The following is a 22,860-nucleotide window of genomic DNA, read 5'->3' as shown; positions in this document are numbered from 1 at the left end:
TGTAAACAAAAATAAAAAATCTTTAATGTCAATTTATAAAAAAAAAAAGTAAGATAAGATTATTTTTTTCTCGACATCTAGAATATGGGTTTGTAGAAGCAAAAAAATCTGTTGTAGTTTTCAATGCTATTCTTACACTTCTTTGAAATTCTTTGCAAAGTTTGCTGGGCACATACGAGCTATATATTAATAAAAGTGTTATGTCCATTCATTAATTACCTGACAACAGAATTAGCATTAACAGAGCCAACCCCTTCCACAGAGATCAGGTCCCAGATAAACGATAGAGCACCAAGACTGGAAAACATGTTATCTAAACAAAAATATAAAGAAAATGAATAAACAAACATTAATGGGCTTCTTGTGTCAGTTGAAACAGACGATAGATCTCTTTACTATGGGCAAAATGTTGTCCCATTTCTGACCACGTGTTATTCCCTAGAGTATCATTTTCTTTGTTAGGTGGTTATGCATGAGAAGACACATCAATATGGATATGACTCAAACAAGGAATTTTATTCTCAAGAGAATGACTCGTGGTCTGAAATAGGAAAACATTTTGCCCAAGGTAGAGGTCTATTTCAACTTCACCAAAAACCAAAGTTCAAGTCTTACTTTGAGGAGATGGAGAGAATCTAAACGCCACTTATTTGGGGTGATATCTTCAAAAAATGCTGTTCCTAGAATGGGATTCCTGTGGACAGGTTCCACAGGCAACCCAAATATGTAGTTTTTATAACTCAAGTTTATACATACCTTCAGCATCAAAAGCTTGTACTTCCAGTACTGTTGGAGCTTCTCCTAAAAACAGCTCTCTGCTGGTAGACATGACTTCTATCTTTTCTATCTTAGCCACAAACACATCACACTCCAAAAATATACCAGTCACTGGCAGAAAACACAAAGGTTCAAAAATTAGTATAGATGAACATGGACCACAGACAAAGAGCGTCTCTGGACATTTATCACTTGGCATGTTTATTTATCTGTTTATTTCTATATTTCTATGTCCCTGAAGTGCTGTAATGTGAGCCAACATGGGGGGAAATCTATTAGTCCTGCAAACATGGCAAAAATATCAAGCCTGAAAATTAGCTCCGGACATTAATTGTTTGGTAAATCAGTGGTTTCAACTGGTGAACATTCAGTCTGGCTGGATGCTCTGACTGGATTCTTCTCTTGAGGATGTGGAATAGAAAAAAAATTTTCACTCTAGATTGGAGTTGTAGTATTTGATAGAAGCTTTTGTCCAACAAGACTGGCTGCATGTCAAGTCAACCCTTGTCCTTATTCCTGATCTGACATATGACAGCCTTATAGAAAAAACATTATTTGTAGCCTTTTTATATTTTACTCAAAATCAAGCCACAGAGATCAACTTAAAACTGGAAGTATTGATAATTGTACTTACCTTCTTCTGCAGCAATCACTCCAGCCATTTGTTTTTCTGGCTGTCGTCTTTGCACAGTCACTATGGCTGACCTTGAACAAATCTTTCCATATGGCTGAGCTGTTAACCAAAATACAAAAAGTTTTAGGTTGGTCTTATAACTTTCACTGTGTATATGCATAATTTTATTGAAGCTTATGTATATGCTGTAAGCTTAGGGAAAGAATGCTTTTAATGGGGGGGAGGACTTGGGAATTCACAGTAAACCTTCAAAAAGTGGTTCTATCCCTCTCTCTTTCACTCAGTTAGAAATTCATAACCCTCCTATTTGGACAACAAGGAACAGCTTTCAACAAAATAAAAAGGTTTGGCCCTCCATTAAAAATTCAAATCTTTACTGATGATCTTCCCCTCTGAAGCCTCAGTCCTCCATCCCCTCTCCCTCCCCTCCCCCAACAATAACATTAAATGTACCTTTGCTAATTATGCCCATATCTATAGAGGCTTTCCACCATCACGTAATGGCAGCCATGACAGGAGGCAGGAACAATTGAATCTGGTCTAATCTAATTTACATGAGAAAGAATTCAGTTTCACAGGGGAAAATATTCTATTATTGTGCCTCGTGTCATGGCTGCCATAACGTGATGGTGCAAAGCCTTTATAGGCTTAATAATAAATGTATAAAAACCGTTTCAATAAACTAAGTAAAGAATTCTTAAAACTGTGATTTTTAAGATATTGTATCTGCAGCTGCAGGTATATTGTCATTCTTTTAGCACAGACAGACAACTTCCTTATTTCACACTTAAACTTGATTCTCTCAATAGTAGTAAAAGTTTTTAGTTTAGGGTCCCCGATAAGAGAATACAGTTACAGTAACCATAACCTCTTATCTGGGGACTTTATAAAAATAAGAACTTTAGAGAACTAGTATTTAGAGAATCAAGTTTATAAGGGTGCATGATTTGTCATACATCAAGTATCACAGCTAGTATAAAGCTTATTATCATACATTTTACTAAGTATCTCAATTCTGATTGGTTGAGAGCCCTCAGCCAATCCCTGATATCGTGTGAACTCAACATGATAAATGTATTATCTGTAGGTTTTCCTACAGATAATACATTTATCATGTCAAGTTCATTCAAGGTCACGCTGTGGTAGCTTTGTTTTTATTCATGTGTATTTATTTCCAGAATTATGTACAAAAGCAGTTATTTAAGGAATCCTTAACCTATTTTCATATATTTTATGAAGAATTCTTTAAGTATTTCTGAATTAAGAATTTTGCGTTTTTCACGCGACATCATGGCATAATTCTTGTCTCTATAATTTAATGTTCATGTTAATGTTTTTCCAGCATACAAAATGTATAATAAAGCAATTATTGAATTCAGTTATTGCATAATATCGTAAATTATCAAGACCTCGGCTTTGTTATCTGACTCAGCCTACGGCTTCGGCAGATAACACAGCCTCGGTCTTGATAATTTACGATATTATGCTCAACATCATCCAACATTTCTTACCATTTTCGTCTTCCTCAGTCAAATAAATAGGAGTAACAGTCGCCACTTCGGGTCTATTTGATGACCTACAACCACATATACGTTAGAAATTGAGGAAAACGAACGAAGATAGTTTCAAAAAGATGAAATTTTCATACTGGCGGGAAACACAACACTCACCATGTGTAGCAACCGTCCATTGCTTTTAGCGTAAAATTAACAGGAACAGTGCCTGTAGCCAGGTAGGGAAGAAGGATCTGAGGCATATTAAGGGTACTGTGCTGTCGCTGGGCTTGAATTGTAGAAGGAAAAAGGGAAAGAAGGCAAAAGAAAAGTTTGACTGAAGTCGGCGCCATTTTGAAGGCAAGCACGTGGGCACATGTAAGATCAGCGGTTATATTAGTAATAACAAGGAGCGTGGGCTCCCTGTGTTTTCCTTCTTTCCTTCCTTCCCTTCTTCCTTCCTGTTTTTTTTTCAATTTTTTTACTTTTTCTTGTGCTTAAACAAAAATGACGAAGAAATATTTCGAATTTTCAAGAAAAAAAAAATTAAAGCGCACCACTAAACTTTACTTTCTCTGTTATCAAAATATATTATGTTCTTTTGAATACGGTCTAACACTTTGTTTCGGTAAACGATTGGTCCTTTGGTCACGAAATCTTTCAATGTTTTTGATAGCAGTAATGACCTTGGACGAAAGAAGAGAAGGGAAAAGGGCAAAATCTTCCAATTTTTGCTCCATACCACCTTTTTGCACAAAAAATTAGAACCCCTTTCTTCTGGAAAAATTGATGAAAAGTCTCAAAATCCTTCTCTTGATGTCTCTTGAGAAGAAACCTTTCAAAGTAATTCAGGGCCCTCAATTCTCAGGATAATTTTGCCCATATTTCTGAAATAATTCATATAAAAATGTCCTAGGGAGAGTTATTAAGTGCAATGTCTCGACATCTATTAGAGCAATAGTATGCTTTATTTGACAGCACTTACATTATATTACTGCAATAATTATCTAGCTTGGAGATCTGATTGTACAGTATGAGGCCACACCTTGTTTTAATCAAGGTTGCTCAAGGTCTCTCTTCTTTACACCTGGCTCGTCTCCCATGATGCTTCACATCCATCAATCCATCAACAACAATCAGTCATTCGCCATACTTCTCCTATTCTCAACAAGAACAAGTGTTTTTCGGTGTCTTCATTAACTTGTAACGGCACCATGCCGAAATATTGAGACGTGCATTCTCTTTGCAATAGTCCAGGAGGTATTTTTTTTGACTAATTCTGAAAAGGAATGGATTCAAACGGCGCGAGACGAAGAGCTAAAGACGGTGTCACCGATAGTTTTGTAGAGGGTACAAAGGTAAACGTTCTTTTCGTTTTACGGCTACCTTCCGCTTTAACTTCGAAAAATTATAATAACGATATGAAGACCGACATCTAAGAGATCTAAGAAAAGTTCTTAAGCGAGATCGAAGTCGTTTGTTGGTCTTATTTTGATGTTTTACAAGCCGAACTCAAAGATCAATCGTTTGACAAGCTTGTTGTTGTGAGCATAAACACGAATTTTGCCGACACCTTTTTTTTAAAAAAACGAGAAAAATAACAACATAGACTTTATTTTGGTCGACCGAGAAACATTTAGTTATCTTAAATGAGCTTTTGCTATCGCTTAAAAAGCCATAAATGGTGGAATTCCAAGATTACATATTTCTGGTGGGCCGCAAAACACGCGCGCGATGCCTTAGCTTTTGGTTTTGATCTTGTCTTTTAATCATCAAAATATTTATAAAAGCCCTCAGAAATTTGAGTTAGCTCATAAAGATCTTGTCGGAAATTATACTTAGAAATCGTGTAATGTTTTGAGTTGTATTTTAATGAGTTTTTTCTCTTGATTAAAGATTTAATACATCTTCGAATTCGAAATATATATTTTCATATTATCATATTGAGGTTAACTCGAGAATCCAACTAATGATTCCCATTTATAGAAGAACAGCTAAAATTAGGGTCAAATCTGTAATATTACTTTATTAAATTTTTGATGTTACGATTTTAATGCTTATTTATATTCCATGCAGACTTCATTTTATTGTTCAAAAAAATATTGAATACTTTCTGGAGTTATAATGGCATTTTTAATTTGTTTGACCTTAAGGATCAGGATCAAATGGAAAAGAATACTTTACCACAAGTGAGTCTTCCATATTTTTTGGATATTTCTTTATCTTATTCTCAGGGCTTTAGGTGGGCTAGGACTCCCCACCCTGCCCCCTCGTCATCCAAGCATTGTGCTCTGGGGGTAGTGAATGGTTCATGAGAGCAGCCTAAATATTTCACCTACTCTTATTTAGGCATACATAGAAAATTGATAAAACAGGCATAGGCTATATATTGACTGACAGACTGTCAGACTATTTTTTTGATACTTATTTATGCATCCCAAGACAAGTCTGTATATTTGTGGACTTAAAAAATCTAAAGATTACCATTGTCAAGATCTGTTCTCAATAAAAAGTCATTGAATGGATCAAATGGTTTCAGCCAAATAACAAACAGCGTCACTGTTGTTAAATAATGTGACTGTTTATTATTTTTCTTGGTGATAACAGGAGGCCAAAGATAAGACTGAAGAATCAGCCCCTGCAAAAGAGGCAGAGCTCCCTGGAGTGCTATCAAACATGCAGCCCAAATGGAGGAACTGGTGGATCAGGGGAATGTTCACCCTGGTTATGCTTGGGGGGTTTTATGTTATCATGTACACTGGGCCTCTAGGAATTATAATTACAGTGAGATATGATGATCACTAATTAAGTAGTATAATGTATACATATGCGCATGCTCTGTACTGTGATATAAACATGTTGGGAGCTGTAGAGCAAGAGATAAGCAAGCTTAGCTTAGTGTCAACTGCTCTTGCCTCTTGAGTGCTCTTTAGCTCCAAGCGTGTTTCGTATTTATATCACAGTAAAGAGACATAATAAGCAGGCTTCTTATATTTCTTTTATAAAATATTTTAAGAAAGTATAAGATAAAATTGTAATAAAATATATGAAGAAAGTGTGCAAGGGGTAGTTGTTGATAATGAGGCTATAATGCAAATGTTTGTGTTTTATAAGCATTTTGTTTTTTGCAGGTACAATGTCTACAAATCAAATGCTTCCATGAGGTCATTTCCATTGGTTATCAAAAGTATAAGAAATACAATCTACCATGGTTTAGATCGCTTAGTTGGTAAGAAATGCCATTTGTGCCTAAATAATCATCATAATTAATAATAATTGCCTTTAATACAGGGTTTGCACTGCTCATGGAAAGCTTCTGGAATTTGGAAAATTTCTTCCAGGGCTCTAGAAACTCTGGAACTCCTTGAAAATTTGATTTTTGACTCAACTCCTGGAAAAGTCCCTGATATTTCTATTAGCATTAGGCTAAATATTGGACAAATGAAATTGGAGTGCACGCACTAAAACCGTGAACATTGAATAGTACTATAGTACTATTTCATACAGAATCCTTTGTTTTCTATTGTTTAAATTATCACTATTTAGTGCTAAAAATTAGTATTTGTTTCATGGATTTAGTGTGAGTACTCTAAAAGTATAAATGTTTTTTCTACCAACACTTAGTATGTCACCTGTTCTAAAGGAAAAATGTGTCACTATTTCTGACATGAAATTTTAAAGTTAAGGGTCCTGAAATTGTTATATTTATACCCTGGAAGACTCCTGGAATTTTATAATCTTCTTCTAAAGTACGAACCCAGTTGTTATAAACAACTATAGTCAGTACAGTACTAATACAATCTCCTGAGAATTTGAAACCTCCAAATAGAGATGCATCCAACGTGCTGCAAGGGGTCTGTTGCCTGATTTTTTTATCAGCAATTATCAATTGAAACGGCAGCAATTATATACTGTACCTGCACGTCTATTTGACATTTCTTCATTCTTTCTAGGTACTTTCTTTGCTGTTCAAACTATTTCTTTTATGGGGAAAGCATAGTTGATTTTATTCGTGGAAAACCCCATGATGACTCAGAGGTAAGTGAATGTGCTTTACGTGGAACCTATCTAATCTTTAGTTTACATTAAACAGTTGCTGAAATAAATCCGACCTAATTAGATAAATCCCAGATGTAGCCTAAAAAAAGTCAACATGAGTGGCTTTAGACTGATCACACTTATCTGAGCTCAGCGAACTAAAGTAGGAAAGCACCGATGGTTAGTGGAATTGGTTGTGAATTCACTTACGGTAGGATAACCTACATATCATTCTTTGCACTCGTGGTCAGTGCAAATGAAATTATTGATCAATTCAAAACAGGTTACCATAAGTGCGTTACAAGTGACTTGCACTCATAAGTGCGGCGACTAGCACTCATGTTAAGTGCGAACAGTCTAAAACTACTCATGGTAACTTTTTTTAAGGCTACGCGTTGGCTTTATTTATTAATGTGGTTCACATTTACTTCAGCAACGGTTAAGATTAAGCCATGGTGCCGCAACTTTGAACATGGTAAGTGAAAACCGCTGAGATTGCACTAAATTTTTCAAGAGCATGTTTGAATTTGCGGCAACTTGTCACATGATAATCATAGCACAAATCAACAGCTGTTTAGTACATGAATTATGAGACAATTAAATAGTTTAAAATTTGCACTATTCTATAATAATTATTTTCCCAGGATGTTGTTCGAGCTTATTTTACATACCACAGACTAGTGTCCTTCACATTGTATATTTTTGGTAAGTTCAATGAAATAGGAAGTTACAGTAGGCTTGGAGACTTAAATGCTGTGGCCCACCCCATGACAATGTTATGCAATTTATTGACATCATCCTTTGAACCAATTAAAGAGCAGGGCTTAAGATAACAGCCGTACATCGAACAATGTCTGGCCAGAACTGGGACTGGTCCGGTCAAATCTTTACCTTGCCGGTCATTTTGATTGTTTAACCAGAAATGAGGTATGACTAAGCTAAAATTAATTTTGGACTGTGCTCATGACCGGCAACTGATTGGCTGTTATTTTAAGACCCTGAAGAGTGTGAGGTAACTGCTTAGTTTACCTTGTACATGTACTTCTATTACAGCAATGACAGGTCACCTACATAAGTTTTCACAGTAATATATTTTTATTGCATACTCATTATCACGTCTGGGTGATTAAATTATGTGTGAGATCTTCTGTAGTTGTGATATTTAGTAAACAGTGATAGTGATAAGGATACAGATCCATGCTAATTAATTATGCAGTGAGAATGGTACACAAAATCTACTCTGAAGACTAGACCCACACAACATCCATTCAGTTACCTTGCAGGGGTCTAAATAGAAAACTTTTTTGCCCTGCCATGGTAAAGGAGCATGGTAAAAGGAGGTCATTCCAGTAAATTGTGCATGCCATTTTATTATTCATTTGGTAGTGCATCCTTATTTTCGCCTGGCAAACCTGAAATTTGTCCTGGCATTTGGCCATCGGTAGGCCGCTATTTTGAGCCCTGCCTTGTATGGCTTGATTAAGCTTTGTCTTTTTGTTTGTTTCTTCAGGTATTATATTATTTGTGTTGAGTTTGAAGAAGGATTTCTACAAAGTTCAATTCTCATTGGTATGTTATTTTCCGTTGCTGTTGGGTCATGTTAGAGTTCTACCAGTTGGCCCCATATTATTTCAAGATGAGAGAACCATTGGAAGTGTGGTGATGGATAGTATACTAGGGCTTGAAATAATGGCAGGACATCAGACCTGGTGTCCGAACAGAACTGGAAATTGTCTGGTCAAATTTGCAGTAACTTTAAACCGGAAACTGGATAGGAACAAGCTAAAACTTATTTGGTCAGCCATCGATCATGACCGGCTATTTAATACCGTTATTTCAAGCCCTGTATACTATAGGGTAATTCCCATCTGAACCACTCCATCTCAATAGAGTACTCAAGTGTGACGTCAGGAAAAAAACATTTTTGACTTTAATTATTTTTGATATTTAATTTCTATAGACAATCAATAAAGATGTTTGCATACCAATTATTTTTAGGAGAATTGGTCAAATATCGGCTGAGATATGACCATTTGAATATATAATTCCCCCGTACAAATCACCGTATTTTTGACTTAGTTCAAAACGTTTGTAAACATCATCACTTGAGTACTCTATTATGATTCCTCTTTAATAGCTATTAAACTTTAAGAGAATGGGTCAATTAATTATCATAATGTCAAAATAAACTTCCAGTAGCTTTTTTATTCCATAACAAAATATTTTTATTACTTCATAGTTTGGCTGGACCCATGTCACACTTCTTATTGTGGTCACGCAATCCCATCTCATCATGCAAACACTCTTTGAAGGATTAGTGTGGTAAGCAAATGATCATCATTGTCACATTTCTAATCGGTCACACAATCCCATCTCATAGAAATAATGACTTAATTTAGTGAATTTATTTATTTATCTTGTGTTGATAGGTTCTTGCTTCCTGTTACTATGGTCATCTGTAATGACATATGGGCTTACATATTTGGTAAGCAAGTCTTTGTGCTTTCGTAATTCTAATTTATGGTGAATACTTTTGGAGACAAAGTTGAAGATGAAGTCAATACTGGTGATGATCATCTTCAGTACCTGTGCTAACACTACAGGGCCACAGTAATTTGGTGAAAACTCTTGTAGTGTCCTTGCCCTCATGGCAAAAAGCTAAATTAAATAAGTATATGTAATAGGACTCCATGCTTTTAAGAAATAATTGGACGAGGAAAATTCTGAGGACTTCCATAATTGGATGAGGCCATAGGCTGAAACCAATTTGGCAGTCAGAGGAATTTTTTGAGTCTAATTATTTCTTGATTGGGGAGCATGAAATCCCATTACCTATTAATTATATAGCTGCCTAATTAATCCCATATCAACAAGACCTGTCTAATTAGTATAGGATATCGCACGATCTTGAGTACAATTTGGAAATTAATAGACACAAGTAATGTTTTGAAAGTTCTTATAATTGCACAAGCCTTTAGGCGAGTGCAATTAAAGAACTTTCAAAACATTTCGAGCAGTGGTTATCTTCTAATAAACACTGGTCACTTGACCAATCACAGTGCATGAATCTCTATATATTCAAGTCTAGGATTACGCTAAAATATAATATTGTATGCTATAGTCTATGATAGTAAATGGAAACTTAAATTGATGCTTATCTCTTTAAGGATTCTTTTTTGGCCGAACCCCTCTAATTAAGGTATGTTAAGCAAATTCTACACTGTATTGTTTGATGTTACTCCATCTTTAAAGACCAATTATTGCTTTTGGCAGCATACAGATTAACAATGCTTTTCAGATCTTGAACACAGTTCATAGTAACTATATTACTGAGCATAATAATAATTTTATTACAGATTTCTCCAAAGAAAACATGGGAGGGTTTCATTGGAGGTGGAGTGGCTACTGTCATCTATGGCTGGCTGGTACGTCAAACTCTTTATTTACTGACAGCACCTGTCAATAGATTTACAAGACGACTTTCTGTAAATTCTACTTGTAAGCCCACCCTGATAAGTCATGAGCCCCTCTGATTCTGAGTAGCTCCCCTTCTGCTAACAGAAGTTTTCTCCAGGTTAAAGACCCAGCTGCCCCATTATAAGCCCCTTCCATGATGAAGTACTGGGATGCAGAAGCACATTGACAATCCACTAAGACTATAAGAACACAAAAGACTCTGGGACTGCTGGGAAAATGTTTTGGAGCCTCGTCATGAATCTGGCTTCTGATTGGATTATTCAAAAAACTATTTTTAAAAACTTGTGCAAGTGCCCCTGGTTTGAGTGCCCACATTGAAGTAGTTTTTGAACAGAAGCTTGTCATATCCAGTCTTGATCTTTTCTATATTTTTAATTCCTCTTGTGCTTGTTGTCTTCAGGCCTGCTATTTCATGTGTCAGTACCAGTATTTTGTTTGTCCAGTAGAGGTTGGTAATCTGATTTTATTTTATTGAGAAATGATGTGGAGAACAAGACAAGGATTTTAATCTTAAATTAGACATTCCAATGCTGAGGAAAGAATTGGGTTGAATTTCTATGTATTGTGGGATTATTTTAGGGGACTCATTTCCACATTCCCCTAATACAGTCTCATGATGCACTGCAAGTCCAAATCAACCCAGGTTTTTCCACAACCTTGGGATGACCCAGAAATGACTCCATTATTGCTTACCAGTATACCCTATAGGAAATCTAATATCTTGATAGGTTACACATCAGCCTTAATTTCTTTTACAATTTTTTTAAGTAGTGCAAAATATGACTTTGCAAACTTCAGTGAAAGTGTAAAAGAGTACACTTTGAAATGCTACAAACTTTCACTGGAACACATGAATATTGTGCACAAAATTGAAGCTAACCCTGTGAAAATAAATTTGTAGTGAAGCAACACAGTGGTACACCTGTATTTTATACAAATTCAAGAAAGATCTATAATAGAAGGCTGATTACTCAACTTAAATGTGACTTGTTATTTTTCAGTACGAGAAAGGTTCTCCATTCTTCTTCACGATGACCTGTCAACCTTCACCCCAGTATGTTCTCACTCCATACAACCTACCTGCTCCAATAAAATTTCTCTTAAACTTGGTATGTATTGTAGAGTAGAAAAGATGAACCATAAGTCCCTCTTTTATTGGTTAATAGATTGATCCCGGCTACGCTTGTGTCCATCCAAACAATGCATACTTTTCCCAATGGAATACATACATAGCAAGATACACAGGACACCACACAGGAAGTGGAACCCTAGTTAAACTGTGTTCAATATCCTTGTTTTGACCCCAGCCCTAATAGAAAGTACTGTGAATAAGTCCCCAGATCATAGCTTATAACTAAGTCATTGCGCTATTTTTGTAATACATAGGGTGGATCCCAAGAAAGTGTAATATGGATGTACCCCATGCAGCTGCACTCGCTGTCCATGGCTCTCTTCAGCTCTATCATTGCACCTTTTGGTGGATTCTTTGCAAGTGGATTCAAGAGAGCTTTTAAAGTCAAGGTATGGAATTAACTCCCCCCCCCCCCCTCCTCCCCCCAAAAAGGCTTGTAATATCTTATGGGTGCCAAAATTCATACTGTTTAAGAGTACTATTGGTAAAACACTGGTTAAAGTTTTTTCTTGTTGTTCCAATGGGAAGTAAATATATTTGTTAATCATTAAAGGAGTCAGTGGCTACATTTAATCAACACTAAACAAAAACAAAAAATTAAAATGTTGAGTGATTTTCATCCAAGTGCCCCTTAAATTTTCCATTTTTTGCTTCATCTTTTATCTCCCTCTTTTTTAATTACTTTCAAACCACAAACATTATCTTGCTTCTCGCTAGGTTCTCATTGGCACTTGAAATATCTTTGATTCCAGTGTGTAGTCTTTCGTCTGACAACTTGTTATTACATTTTTATCAAGATTTCCCATCACGATTATTATTGATCTAATGTGTTTAACAATTATTTCACACAGGACTTTGGTGACACAATTCCTGGTCATGGTGGCATCATGGATAGATTTGATTGTCAGTTTATCATGGCTACATTTGTACATGTTTACCACTTCACCTTTATCAGGTAAAAACCTCATTTATATAAAGATAATTTGCCTGTAATATTTATGCTTGTATAAAGGTTTAGTACCATCATGTGATGGCAGCCATGTTACAGGTGTAAATGGCAGGAACAATACAATCGTTTTACATGAGAAAGAATTCAATTCTCAAGAGCAAAGGGATTTTATTGTTCTTCTATCTAACCACAGGCAGTCCAAGCTGTATTATGGGCGCCGGCACCTGATGGTGCAAAACCTCTATATATGTGAAAAAATCCTGAATGTTCACTTCTCTGTGAATTTTTCAGGGCACCTCGACCAACGAAAATTCTCCAGCAAATCTTATCACTGAAACCAGAACAACAGCTGATAGTGTATGAGAAATTGAAAGACGCACTGACGTTAAGAGGTCTATTGTAAAATAGATGCATATTGTCAATGTATGTACACACTCTACACTAATGTGGTACTACCAGAAAATACCTACTACACTCCTTGACAGCCTAGAGTCAGGAATATAGTTTTAAAGGTTTTTGAGGTCAAAGGGCATTTTCCCTTAGTAAGGTGGTATGGAGTCTTTTTTGGACCCTGGTGATAAAATCATTCATTTTTAGCAGGAATAATGACAAGAAGAAAGGTGAATGCATTGATTTAGAGGGATAAAGGAGACAAAAATTGAATTAATACAACAAGAAATGTTTTCATGATAAGCTATTTCTGAAATATTTGGCTCCCAGTACAAATTACCTGTGCTTGTCATCCTCCGAGGCCACTATAAGATACAGCAATGGCAGATCCAAGGGGGGGGGATTGGGTGACTAGCAGCACCTCTTTTAAGTTAAAAAATAATAAGAATAAATGCCATTTGGTAATATTGGTAAAACCTAAAAAAGGTGCCTTTCTAGGTAATAGTAGCCACCTCCCTTAAATTGTTCTGGATCTGCCACTGTGCCAGGTGCATTAGGCTGCGTTCATAATGTATGGCAGGGGGGGGGGGGGGGAATGAAATCTTTAAAAGAAAAAAAATTCTTAATACCCCCCCTCTTGAAGTCCTCCCAAAAATAACTATCCCCCCTGGGCAATCTCTCGTAGCTTCTTCTACAAATTTTGCATCCCCCAATTCTCCTAAATTTCACCTGCCCCCACCCCCCCCCCCCCCCCCCCCCCCTCCTCTGCCATACATTATAAACACAGCCTTAAAACAAGAAACCATCACCATTTATTTTAGTTTCAACAAAGTAAAGAAAGAAAGGAATTTTTGTTGATTTTTACATAATTTAGTTAGGAGATAATTAAATGTTAAATTCATTTCCCCCCTATGTTTTGCATAAATAGGATGTTTACATGGTGGCGTCATTGATCTTTACTATCAGACTCCCTTGCACACTTTCTTTTCTTCAGATAATTAGCACCAATTGTCTTACTATTCTCATGAGGGAATACAAATTTGAATAAGAAAGAAAATTTTACGAAGCATCTTGGTAGTGGGAGTCAAATGACGCCATCATGCAAATGTCCTATTGATTCATTAGTGCTAATAATCCAACACTAAAATAATAAAAGCTTTAATAGGATAGTAATAGAACTTTTCGGCTTTTACGTAATGTATCGTTCCCTAGAGTATCATTACTTTAATGGTTGCTCACGAGAAGATGCATATGGATACAACTCAAATAAAGAATCTTACTATCAAGGGAAAATAGGCAAACATTATGCCCAAATTACCGCCATTTTCATTGCTACGCAGCCACCCCAGACAAAAATCATGACATTTACTTTGCAATAGACTGCTGTCAATCAAACACGTTGACGCCATTTACACGCATGTGGCAAAACTTGTTGATTGTTTACAAGTATTATGAGCCACACTCACCGGGCCTATCCGGGCCGATCCAAACTTGTGTAAATGACGTCAACGTGTTTGATTGATGGCGTGCTATTGCAAAGTGCACATCACGATTTTTGTCTGGGGTGGCCTTATAGCAATGCAAATGGTGGTAAGCCTAAGAGGCCTATTTTTTGAAAACGTTGTGTAACCACTACAGTTTTATTATGTGCTATTAGGATTAGGGCTAACAATAACAGCTGCTCAATGGCTGGACATGATATCCAGCCACATCAACATGTGACCAGTCAAGAGGACTGGCTTAGCCAAAGAGAAGTTTGACCAAAGAAGTGCCAATGCTGTCCTTAGTTGTACGAAGAGTGGATAGCACTATCAGACAAATGATAAGTCTGTTACTGTTATCCAACAAATTTATTCACTGCTAAAATGTATCTGTCTGATAGCACTATCCACCCTTCATACAACCAGTTGTTATTCAGTCAAATAAAAACTATTCTTCAATTGAAAACAAAACAGGGGGAAAGGTTTGGAAGGTGGGTTTGTCTAAATTGTACTTGAAATCAAGAATATAGAATGTACACAATATTAGTCAGCTTAAATATATGTCAGGTGAGATAAGAGATGTATCTAAGGTCCTAGAAATTGGACAAGTAATGACCAATACAGCAATAAGGAAAGATTAACATAGACTTTGAAAAAATCTTGGCAAGTAATCAAAGTATTGAGGTACTGAATTTGATGAACCATTTATTCCCAGCAAGTACATTCCTTAGCTGGGAAACATAGAGTGAGGGTATTTAATCTGTGAAATGAAAATTATTTATCAACGTGTAATAGTCAAATAGACACAAAAGAAAACAATGGAATTAGGGTCTACTAAAGTGTGTTAGTCTGTCTATTTCACGGGCTTAATTAATGACTTCACTCTAATTGAATTCATAAAATGTGACCAGTTATAATCAAATTTTTTATTCTTTTGTTTTATTTGATTTATCATTGCTGTCTGGGTTTTTGAGTGCAAGTGTTGTACTTTGAAATGGAGTGAGTGATATCCCTAAGATCATGAAACAGTTTTTCGTAGTTATTGTACATGTGCATGTAGAGGTGGGTCAAATACACAATAAAAAACAATGGTAATAAGATCTGCTAACCATATTAGTCTACAAACACTAAATGTGTGCAATAGTTATCACTATTTAGCAGTAAATAGCACTAATTAAACAAAAGAAAACAGTAATTAGCATAAAATAGCACTATTTAGTCATATTTATGTTGCACACTTTTAGTGTTTGTGCTCTAGTCTACAACCTATTTAAGAGATTGAGATAAATTACTCTATTTATCATGCACTAAATACTGTAGTAGAAAGTTGTGCAATGTTTGTTGTTTTCTATCGTTTTATCAGTGCTTTTAAGTATGAAGAGGTTTGATCAGAAGAACACAAGAGGTGTGCGAGTTCACACTGAAAGAATACTCATCGTAATACATAGTAGACACTAACTCCATTGTTTTCTTTTGTTAGTCAAATGTACAGCTTGTTTTCACAGGCACAAAAATCACTGATAAGCACAACACGTATTGCAGTATGTGCTACTCAACACTTTTCAAATGTTTAACTTCACACAGGTTACACAAACTACGAGTTACCAAATTAAATTCACCAATAAATGATGTAAAAAATAGATTCACAATAAATGGTTCATGGGCTACACTCTGCAGCACGTTACTTTTGTTTCTATAGGAAAGTGTTTTGAAAGTTTCCAGAATTTGAGAACTTCCAAAATATCACGAGTATCTATAAATTATGAAGTGTATGAAAAGATTGTATTTTTTTGTTTGCTTGACAAAGTTGAGCAACTTAATTGGTATTTAATTGTACTCTTGTCCAATCTGAATCGATTAATTTTGTCACATGTATTATAAATAAAAAATTCCACTCTGCTTTGGCACAGTACCTAATAGGTTGCTATCAATAGATGTCACTTCCGGTAATAGCTCTTTTTTGATGGCTTGTAGAATCCTGAAGGTTGTTTTGATCTCTTCTTTTCTGGTTTGATGTCGTGAAAATTTTCAAATACAATAGTTTGGGGACTTATTTTGATGTTTTGACTTAACATCCGCTAGTTGCCCCCCAGTTAACCGCTTGTTTGCCGCCCAGTCAACTCCAAAAAGTCACGTGATTGATAGTAAGCAATAAATATTAGTTGATTTCATGAAACTTTGGCCTCTCCGATATCAAAGTTTGTTCAACTTGGTGAAAACTTTGCGACTTCAAAGTGAAATTGATTAATCCTTCAAACTCATAATAGGCCCTTTGCAGCTCAGTAATCACCTGATTAATTCACTGAGAGCAAATGAATTAACATTTGATTCCCATGGGCAAAATATACTGGTGAGCAAACAAACTTTCTACATGTTTCAAGTAATATTTCAAACACTTGAGAGTTCTTCCTCCAATTTCCAAACACCAAAAAATGAGTTGCAGCCAAGTTTTTTAACTGACTTTGAGGTGTTTGGAAATCGGAGGTAGAACTCTCTCGAGTGTTTGATATTACTTCTCAAACTAATGAATATTTCTTGGAGAAAATCAAAGAAAAAGTTTACGAAATTTAATGCAAATTAAGAACACATTTCCAAACCACCGTCACATTATATACTACGTAGTGATTTACTTTGTTTTCTCCTCATTGAATATTCATGAGTATGAGAAGAGATCGTAATAAAACTGCATTTTGTAACACACTGGTTACACATCGTTTCATTCAGTGCTAATTCACTAATAATTGTTCTAAGCGCTTTACAATAGAGTGCAAATGATATACCCGTGAAATAGATAACTTGCTAACTAATTACTAACTTTGTGCTATTGGTTGCCCAAGTCTAATTAGATAAAGAAATAGGCGTGCCATGATGGGTAAACTAGTGCATGTGTGCTACTCAAGGGCGCACATTTTTAAATATTTTTAAACACACTTACAAAAACTGGAAAAATATTTTATTGTACATGCTTTTCCATTAAATAATAAAGTATATTAATCCTAACTATTTCACGGGTATATTATTTGCACTATTAGAGTGACCACAGTAAATCTGAAACTTTAGTAATACTAAATAGCACAATTTCATGCAAATTCCATTGTTTTTTATTCTTTAACTAGCACTATTTTGTGCTATTTAGTAATTAGTATTTCAGATTGTTTGCACTCTATAAAGAAAAAATAACTAACAAAAAATATGATTATGTAATTTTACATGAATAAGATTATAAAAAGCATTCAACTTAAAATACTAATATAAAAACTACCTAATTATATATATGTAAAGTACACCAGATGATGTACCTTGAAAAGGATAGATACTCTAGCCCCTACAACTCATGACCAGAAATCTTTCATTTAAAGACAATTTTCAAAATAAATACTCTCAAAAGGAATTTAACTCTGTATGTTGTCTGAAATAAAATTTTCGAAAAGTGTTTGGTTTAAAAGCATGCAAATCAAGAAAAGTCAGTTCATTGAACCAAGTTCAAACTGAAGTTAACAAGTTCATACCAATTTGGGAATTTGAGAAAGATCTTCTAGATTCTAGTTTTATAGAATGCCATTTGCATCCATTCCTGAGGATAAAATGTGATACACTGATCAACTGTCCCAGAAACAGTCTAAGAAAATTGTTACATAATAATTAAAAACTATTCCTGCTTTAATACCACTGAAGCAAATCAAACAAATATACATGTTGATGTATTTACAAACTTCCTGAGTTTTATGAGGGTGAGAACTTCAAAAACACTTGGCATTATTTAGATTGAGAAACTCATACAGGTGACTGGGTGACATGATTATGTATCTTGCATTTATGTTTTTCTAGGATTCTGTCATTTCTTCTTCATCAATCTTTGGTGCAAGGTAGTACCTAGGAAACAAAAACAAAATAAAATTGATTATATTCACGCAAAGTTCTCCCTGACAAAATCTACTAAAGCCTTGTTCACACTAGCATTGTAAGCTTTGTAATCGTACTCTTAATAAGGAGGCTATGCTGTAGTGTAAATCAATCGGAATCATCAGCCAAGCTTCCTTGTTATTTTCCACCAGCTTTGAAATTTTCATTTATTATTATGTTCCTTATGATTACAATTTCTTGCTTGACACTCGATCCAGTTACAGTTACAACACTAGTGTCAGTACGGCTTTAGGGACTGATCAGAAAGTAAAGTGGAGGTTGGACTATGAAAACTTGGTCACTTTCTTTCAAGCCTTGAAAGATTTGTGGGCCATGAGAAAATAAGCCTGTCATTACACATGGCTAGTAATTGTTTCACAAAATAATAATATATGGTGTGCACTCAATGACTTTAGCACATCATACAAAAGCCTTAGAAATTATTAACTTGATACATACCTGACTTGGCCCACATCCTCAAAGCTATATTCCAAGACTGCAAGTACAATCAAAAATAAGCAAGACATTTCCATAATCTTATGTCAGAACTCCTTCCATTTTTGCTAATTAGGTCTATAAACAACTAAGAATCGCTAAAATACTTGACCACGTTTTGACTACATGTTCAATTTTGAAGGGGGTACCCTCAGAGACCCCAAATTGACAAATTCATGCATCCTCCATGGAGAATATTAGTTAAAATGGGAAAACAAGGGTGACCCCAAAAATTGTCAAAAATGAACTTACCAAGAGGAATTTCTTTCTTGAGGGACATTGTAACTTCACTTGATAGTGGTGTTGCCTAAAATGTTGAAATACTAAAGTTAGAGTCTATTTAATCATGAGTTTACAAATCAAAGGATCATGACAAATACCTTGGTGAAGAAGCTCATGTATCTGAGTGCAAATGTCAGGACTACAGGCTCATTTAAATCTATGGAGATCTATTAAAACAAAAAAACATGTCAGAAACATGAATGCGAAAAAAGTTAGCAAGTCAATAGATGCAAGTCAATAATGGGAGGTTAATGTTGTACACATGTTGAAGATGGAGATGACTTCTGCTCAGGTTGTTGAAACGTCCACCCAGATGATCATAATACTTTGATAAACACACTTTTTTAGATAATAGATAAATTTTCTTTTTAAAGACATGGATAGTGCAAGGGATAATGGCACTATAGCACTACTTGTTAACCAGGAAAGGTGGTTTGAGAAGACTTTATCATGGATCTGAATCACTGAGAGCTAACAAACACTGAACTGAAATTTTCCAAAATTTTCTAGCCCTATAACTAACCTGTTCTCCACTCTTATCAACACTGGCATTTTGTCTTAATGTTATCTTCCCACTGCCAGAATCTCCATTGACAGAAAAGGTGACTCCATCCTTTGTGCAAGCAATTATAACAGAATCTCCCATTTGAGACAGGTCTCTTATGATTCGCTGGAACTCATGTGATGGGAGCTTCACTGTTGCATCATATTTTTGATCCTATTAAAAAATCATTCAGTTGTCAGTTATGGAAAACATTTCAGAAAGAATCAAAAGTGGTGTGGCAGTGCACTCTCCTGTTGTCTCAGGTTCAATTCCTAGACTTAGGATCACACAACCCAACACTCCAAATACACCAGTTAGCACCCCCTGACTTGAAGTATTTACGTAATTTTTAGAGATTGTAAATGGTGAGACAGAGATAAAACATTGATAATAAACAAAACTCTGGGAGGTTAATGTTGTACACATGTTGAAGATGAAGATGACTTCCGCTCAGGTTGTTGAAACGTCAGTCACATCAAACAGTCCTCAGGATTACATCCACCCAGATGATCATAATACTTCAATAACTACACATGTTTAGATAATAGATCAATTTTCTTTTCAAAGACATGGATAGTGCAAGGGATAATGGCACTATAGCACTACTTATTTCACTTGCATGAAAATATGAATTATAGACTGGTTTTAGCAATTCCAGAGCTGCTCAACTCAACTCAATTGGGCTGCTTTGGAAATATCCTGCAAGGGGTCTATTGCTGAACTTACTGGAATTCCAAGGTTATCACTATCAATATCCATAAGTTTTGTTGTATATGTAGATGTCTTTTCTCCATCTGAAAAACAAAACAGAAATAATGTTATCCTACTGTCTTATGAATTCAAGCTCTCCGTTTGTTAAGAAAGGCATTCCAAACTTACTAATCAGAAAATATAACTTGAATATTGCTGTGCTTGTTAAAACACAATAATACAGTATGGGCAAGACAATAATTATTATTCCCAGCTATATAATTTATCTATTTATTTTTTTAATTTTTGCAGCTGGAGTAATTAAATGCAATAGCAAAAATGCAGGCCAAATTTTACTACTGGCAGGTTAACACAATATTATTCTTAACTGCCAAATTGAAATGTCAATGGAAAATAAATCTAAATATTTTTGCCAATTCTGAGTTTAAAGATATTCTAGGCCAATTCAGAGTTTAAAGATATTCTATTTCCAACAAATACTTAAAAGCATAAGGAATAAATTGAATCTTTTCCAAAGAAAAGACAATTTCTTTAAAATCTTGACATCTGCTATTAACTTACTTGGGCTCTCAAACAGGAATGATACAGTATCACCATTATCGGCAGAGGATATTGTTATGGTATCATCATTTCCAGCGCATTTAAGAATTTTCGACAACATGTTTGTTTCCAGTCCCAAGGTAATGTTGCGGTCACATCTGTAGGGATCGAAAGCATCTGATTTGAGCTGAAGGGATACAAGACAGACATGGCTGCTATCCATGGCTTGTAGACTCAGCCCTGTGGTAGAACATTCCCAGTTCCCACTTGTTACAATGTCTTTGATAGCTTCAATGATTTTCTTGAGCAGATTTCCTTGGGTAAGCTTTCCCTCAAACATGGTGAATTACAAAGCAGGAGTTGATTAAAAAATAAGTCTGAAATACAAACGAAATCATGGCTGTGTTAGCAGAATTAATGCTGAAATGTGGAGGGAAATTTACCATCACCAGACAGCTAATGGAGCTCTCTCTGGTTGTACAATATATAGTACCGTATTCTTATGCTATGCAGTATTTGAAATTATGCCCAATAAGCAGAATATTGATATATTTCGGAAATTAGGATGTTAAAACTACAAGAAAAATTCACAAAAATATAAGACTAGTCAGTAAAAAAAATTGTTTTTTCAATTTATGGAAAAAAATCGAGCTAAAGGAGTTCCTAATGCAGTAATAACTCTTGGGAATCTTTCTAGCTGGAATCGAAGGAACGATATCTAGCAAATTTTTCAAGAATTCGACGTGTTTTAACTATGATTGATTGGATTCGACTTCAACACAGAATACAGGTTCTCTTTTGGACTCTAAGCGGCTAATTACAATCCAAAATTAAGTAACGTAAGACAAGTATTTGATTTAGAAACACTTTAGTTGAGCAAAACCTGTAAAATGTTGTTATTTTGAACGGAATTTGCCAACAATTGTTCTATTCAGAAAATGGCGGGAACTCTTCGTTTTCCCGCGCCATTTTGGAATGTACGAATTTTACGAGAAGATGTCTTTCACGATTATTATTCCCGAAGATACTTTTGGTCCCACTCTTGAAACAAAGAACGAGTAAAAATTGAGAATCAGACTTTGGTCGTAAAAGGTGAAATACAAATTATTTTGAATCGATGTTCAATTTTTGGAGATGTGGCTTTGGAAAGCAAAGAATTATGAAATACAAGCTGATAATCATATTAAAAGAAAGAAATTTTGAACTGAATACTTTCCAATACTCCTTGGATTCACAAAATACCATAAGAAATTAAGAACGGTAGGCAAAAGTAGGTATTTTGCAGCGACATTCGCTTGAAACTTGATTACACAAACAGCTCTTAAGAAGCACAATTTTTCTCCCAAAATAATGAAATTTAATGCGAGAAGTCACTCGATATACAAGAATAAGTAATAAAGAATCATCATATTCAATTTCTATGTAGATTATAAAAGTTTTAAGCCAAGGATGGCTCTAGATTGAGAAGGATTGTTCAAACCTACCTTAGACGTCGAGCAACAAATTCCAAATAAAGTACGCGCCAAATTTTCATGCTTCTTAAAACCCGGGAATTTCAATTTCCTGAATTCCGATTGGTTCATTTATCATGTGATAGGTCTCGTAAAATTTTAGCGGGAAAAATGCCCGTGAAGCATCATGGGGTTTGTTATAAAAACTGCGTAGTTGTTGACAAGTTTAAACTTGCCCAAATTTACCACAGGAAGCACAAAGAAGTTTAAGCTAAAAAAATATTAACAACGGGAGAAACTGGAAAAATATAACTATTTCATTAGTTCCAGTAAATGTCGGAATATTTTGTTCTAAAATGATTTAGTCTGAAAAAATTGGCACATTTAAAAAAATAATCCTTTATATTTGTCTGAATTATATTGTGTAGTTCCAAAAATTATCCATATCCCCCAATGGGAGAATTTTGTTTATAAATGTCAGGTAGTCAAAATTTCGTTTTAATATTTAATATTTTAATATTTTAGATTTGAAACTAATAGACACTTTAGTATAGGAAAGCATT

General features: G+C 35.1%; 3 protein-coding genes across 3 annotated transcripts in view; 1 reads left to right on the top strand and 2 right to left on the bottom strand.

Annotated features, from left to right (window-relative positions):
* The window catches only part of LOC116290837 (nuclear pore membrane glycoprotein 210), a 31,946-nt gene extending 28,689 nt beyond the window's left edge, over window positions 1–3,257 (bottom strand). The window contains exons 1-5 of the mRNA XM_031697946.2: window positions 3,082–3,257; window positions 2,923–2,987; window positions 1,412–1,510; window positions 757–888; window positions 220–313 (exon numbers count right to left, since the gene is read on the bottom strand). Of these exons, the coding sequence (XP_031553806.2) occupies window positions 220–313; window positions 757–888; window positions 1,412–1,510; window positions 2,923–2,987; window positions 3,082–3,257 (566 nt within the window). The remainder of the gene's footprint in view (window positions 1–219; window positions 314–756; window positions 889–1,411; window positions 1,511–2,922; window positions 2,988–3,081) is intronic.
* A 768-nt stretch (window positions 3,258–4,025) lies between these two features.
* Window positions 4,026–13,626, top strand: LOC116290845 (phosphatidate cytidylyltransferase 2). The gene is made up of 16 exons (XM_031697955.2): window positions 4,026–4,262; window positions 5,058–5,093; window positions 5,512–5,688; window positions 6,036–6,133; window positions 6,858–6,942; window positions 7,587–7,647; window positions 8,453–8,511; window positions 9,182–9,264; window positions 9,372–9,427; window positions 10,110–10,141; window positions 10,299–10,367; window positions 10,820–10,867; window positions 11,421–11,528; window positions 11,806–11,940; window positions 12,403–12,506; window positions 12,792–13,626. The coding sequence occupies exons 1-16, from the start codon at window positions 4,194–4,196 to the stop codon at window positions 12,901–12,903; spliced, it is 1,332 nt and encodes a 443-aa protein (XP_031553815.1). The 5' UTR covers window positions 4,026–4,193; the 3' UTR covers window positions 12,904–13,626.
* A 4,387-nt stretch (window positions 13,627–18,013) lies between these two features.
* On the bottom strand, window positions 18,014–22,434 carry LOC116290834 (DNA sliding clamp PCNA). Its single transcript, XM_031697943.1, has 8 exons — window positions 22,331–22,434; window positions 20,868–21,223; window positions 20,322–20,389; window positions 19,575–19,769; window positions 19,150–19,218; window positions 19,022–19,076; window positions 18,734–18,770; window positions 18,014–18,244 (listed from the first exon to the last, which is right to left on the bottom strand). Exons 2-8 carry the CDS (start codon window positions 21,184–21,186, stop codon window positions 18,196–18,198), a joined length of 792 nt encoding a protein of 263 aa, XP_031553803.1. The 5' UTR covers window positions 21,187–21,223; window positions 22,331–22,434; the 3' UTR covers window positions 18,014–18,195.
* Between the last annotated feature and the right edge of the window lie 426 nt (window positions 22,435–22,860).

This window comes from Actinia tenebrosa, unplaced genomic scaffold (genome assembly GCF_029948245.1).
Source record: "Actinia tenebrosa isolate PJP-AT-01 unplaced genomic scaffold, QUT_ActTen_1.0 PGA_scaffold7__59_contigs__length_16204524, whole genome shotgun sequence".
Taxonomy (NCBI): domain Eukaryota; kingdom Metazoa; phylum Cnidaria; class Anthozoa; order Actiniaria; family Actiniidae; genus Actinia; species Actinia tenebrosa.
This window is presented reverse-complemented; position numbering and strand designations above follow the sequence as displayed.

Coding starts and splice junctions, on each gene's coding strand:
- LOC116290845 (XM_031697955.2), top strand. CDS start 4,194: ATGGATTCAAACGGCGCGAGACGAAGAGCTAAAGACGGTGTCACCGAT. Junction 6,134..6,857: donor TGGTTTAGATCGCTTAGTTG/GTAAGAAATGCC, acceptor CATTCTTTCTAG/GTACTTTCTTTGCTGTTCAA. Junction 11,529..11,805: donor TAAAATTTCTCTTAAACTTG/GTATGTATTGTA, acceptor TGTAATACATAG/GGTGGATCCCAAGAAAGTGT.
- LOC116290834 (XM_031697943.1), bottom strand. CDS start 21,186: ATGTTTGAGGGAAAGCTTACCCAAGGAAATCTGCTCAAGAAAATCATT. Junction 19,770..20,321: donor GTGATAACCTTGGAATTCCA/GTAAGTTCAGCA, acceptor ATTTTTTAATAG/GATCAAAAATATGATGCAAC. Junction 18,245..18,733: donor GAGGATGTGGGCCAAGTCAG/GTATGTATCAAG, acceptor TTTGTTTCCTAG/GTACTACCTTGCACCAAAGA.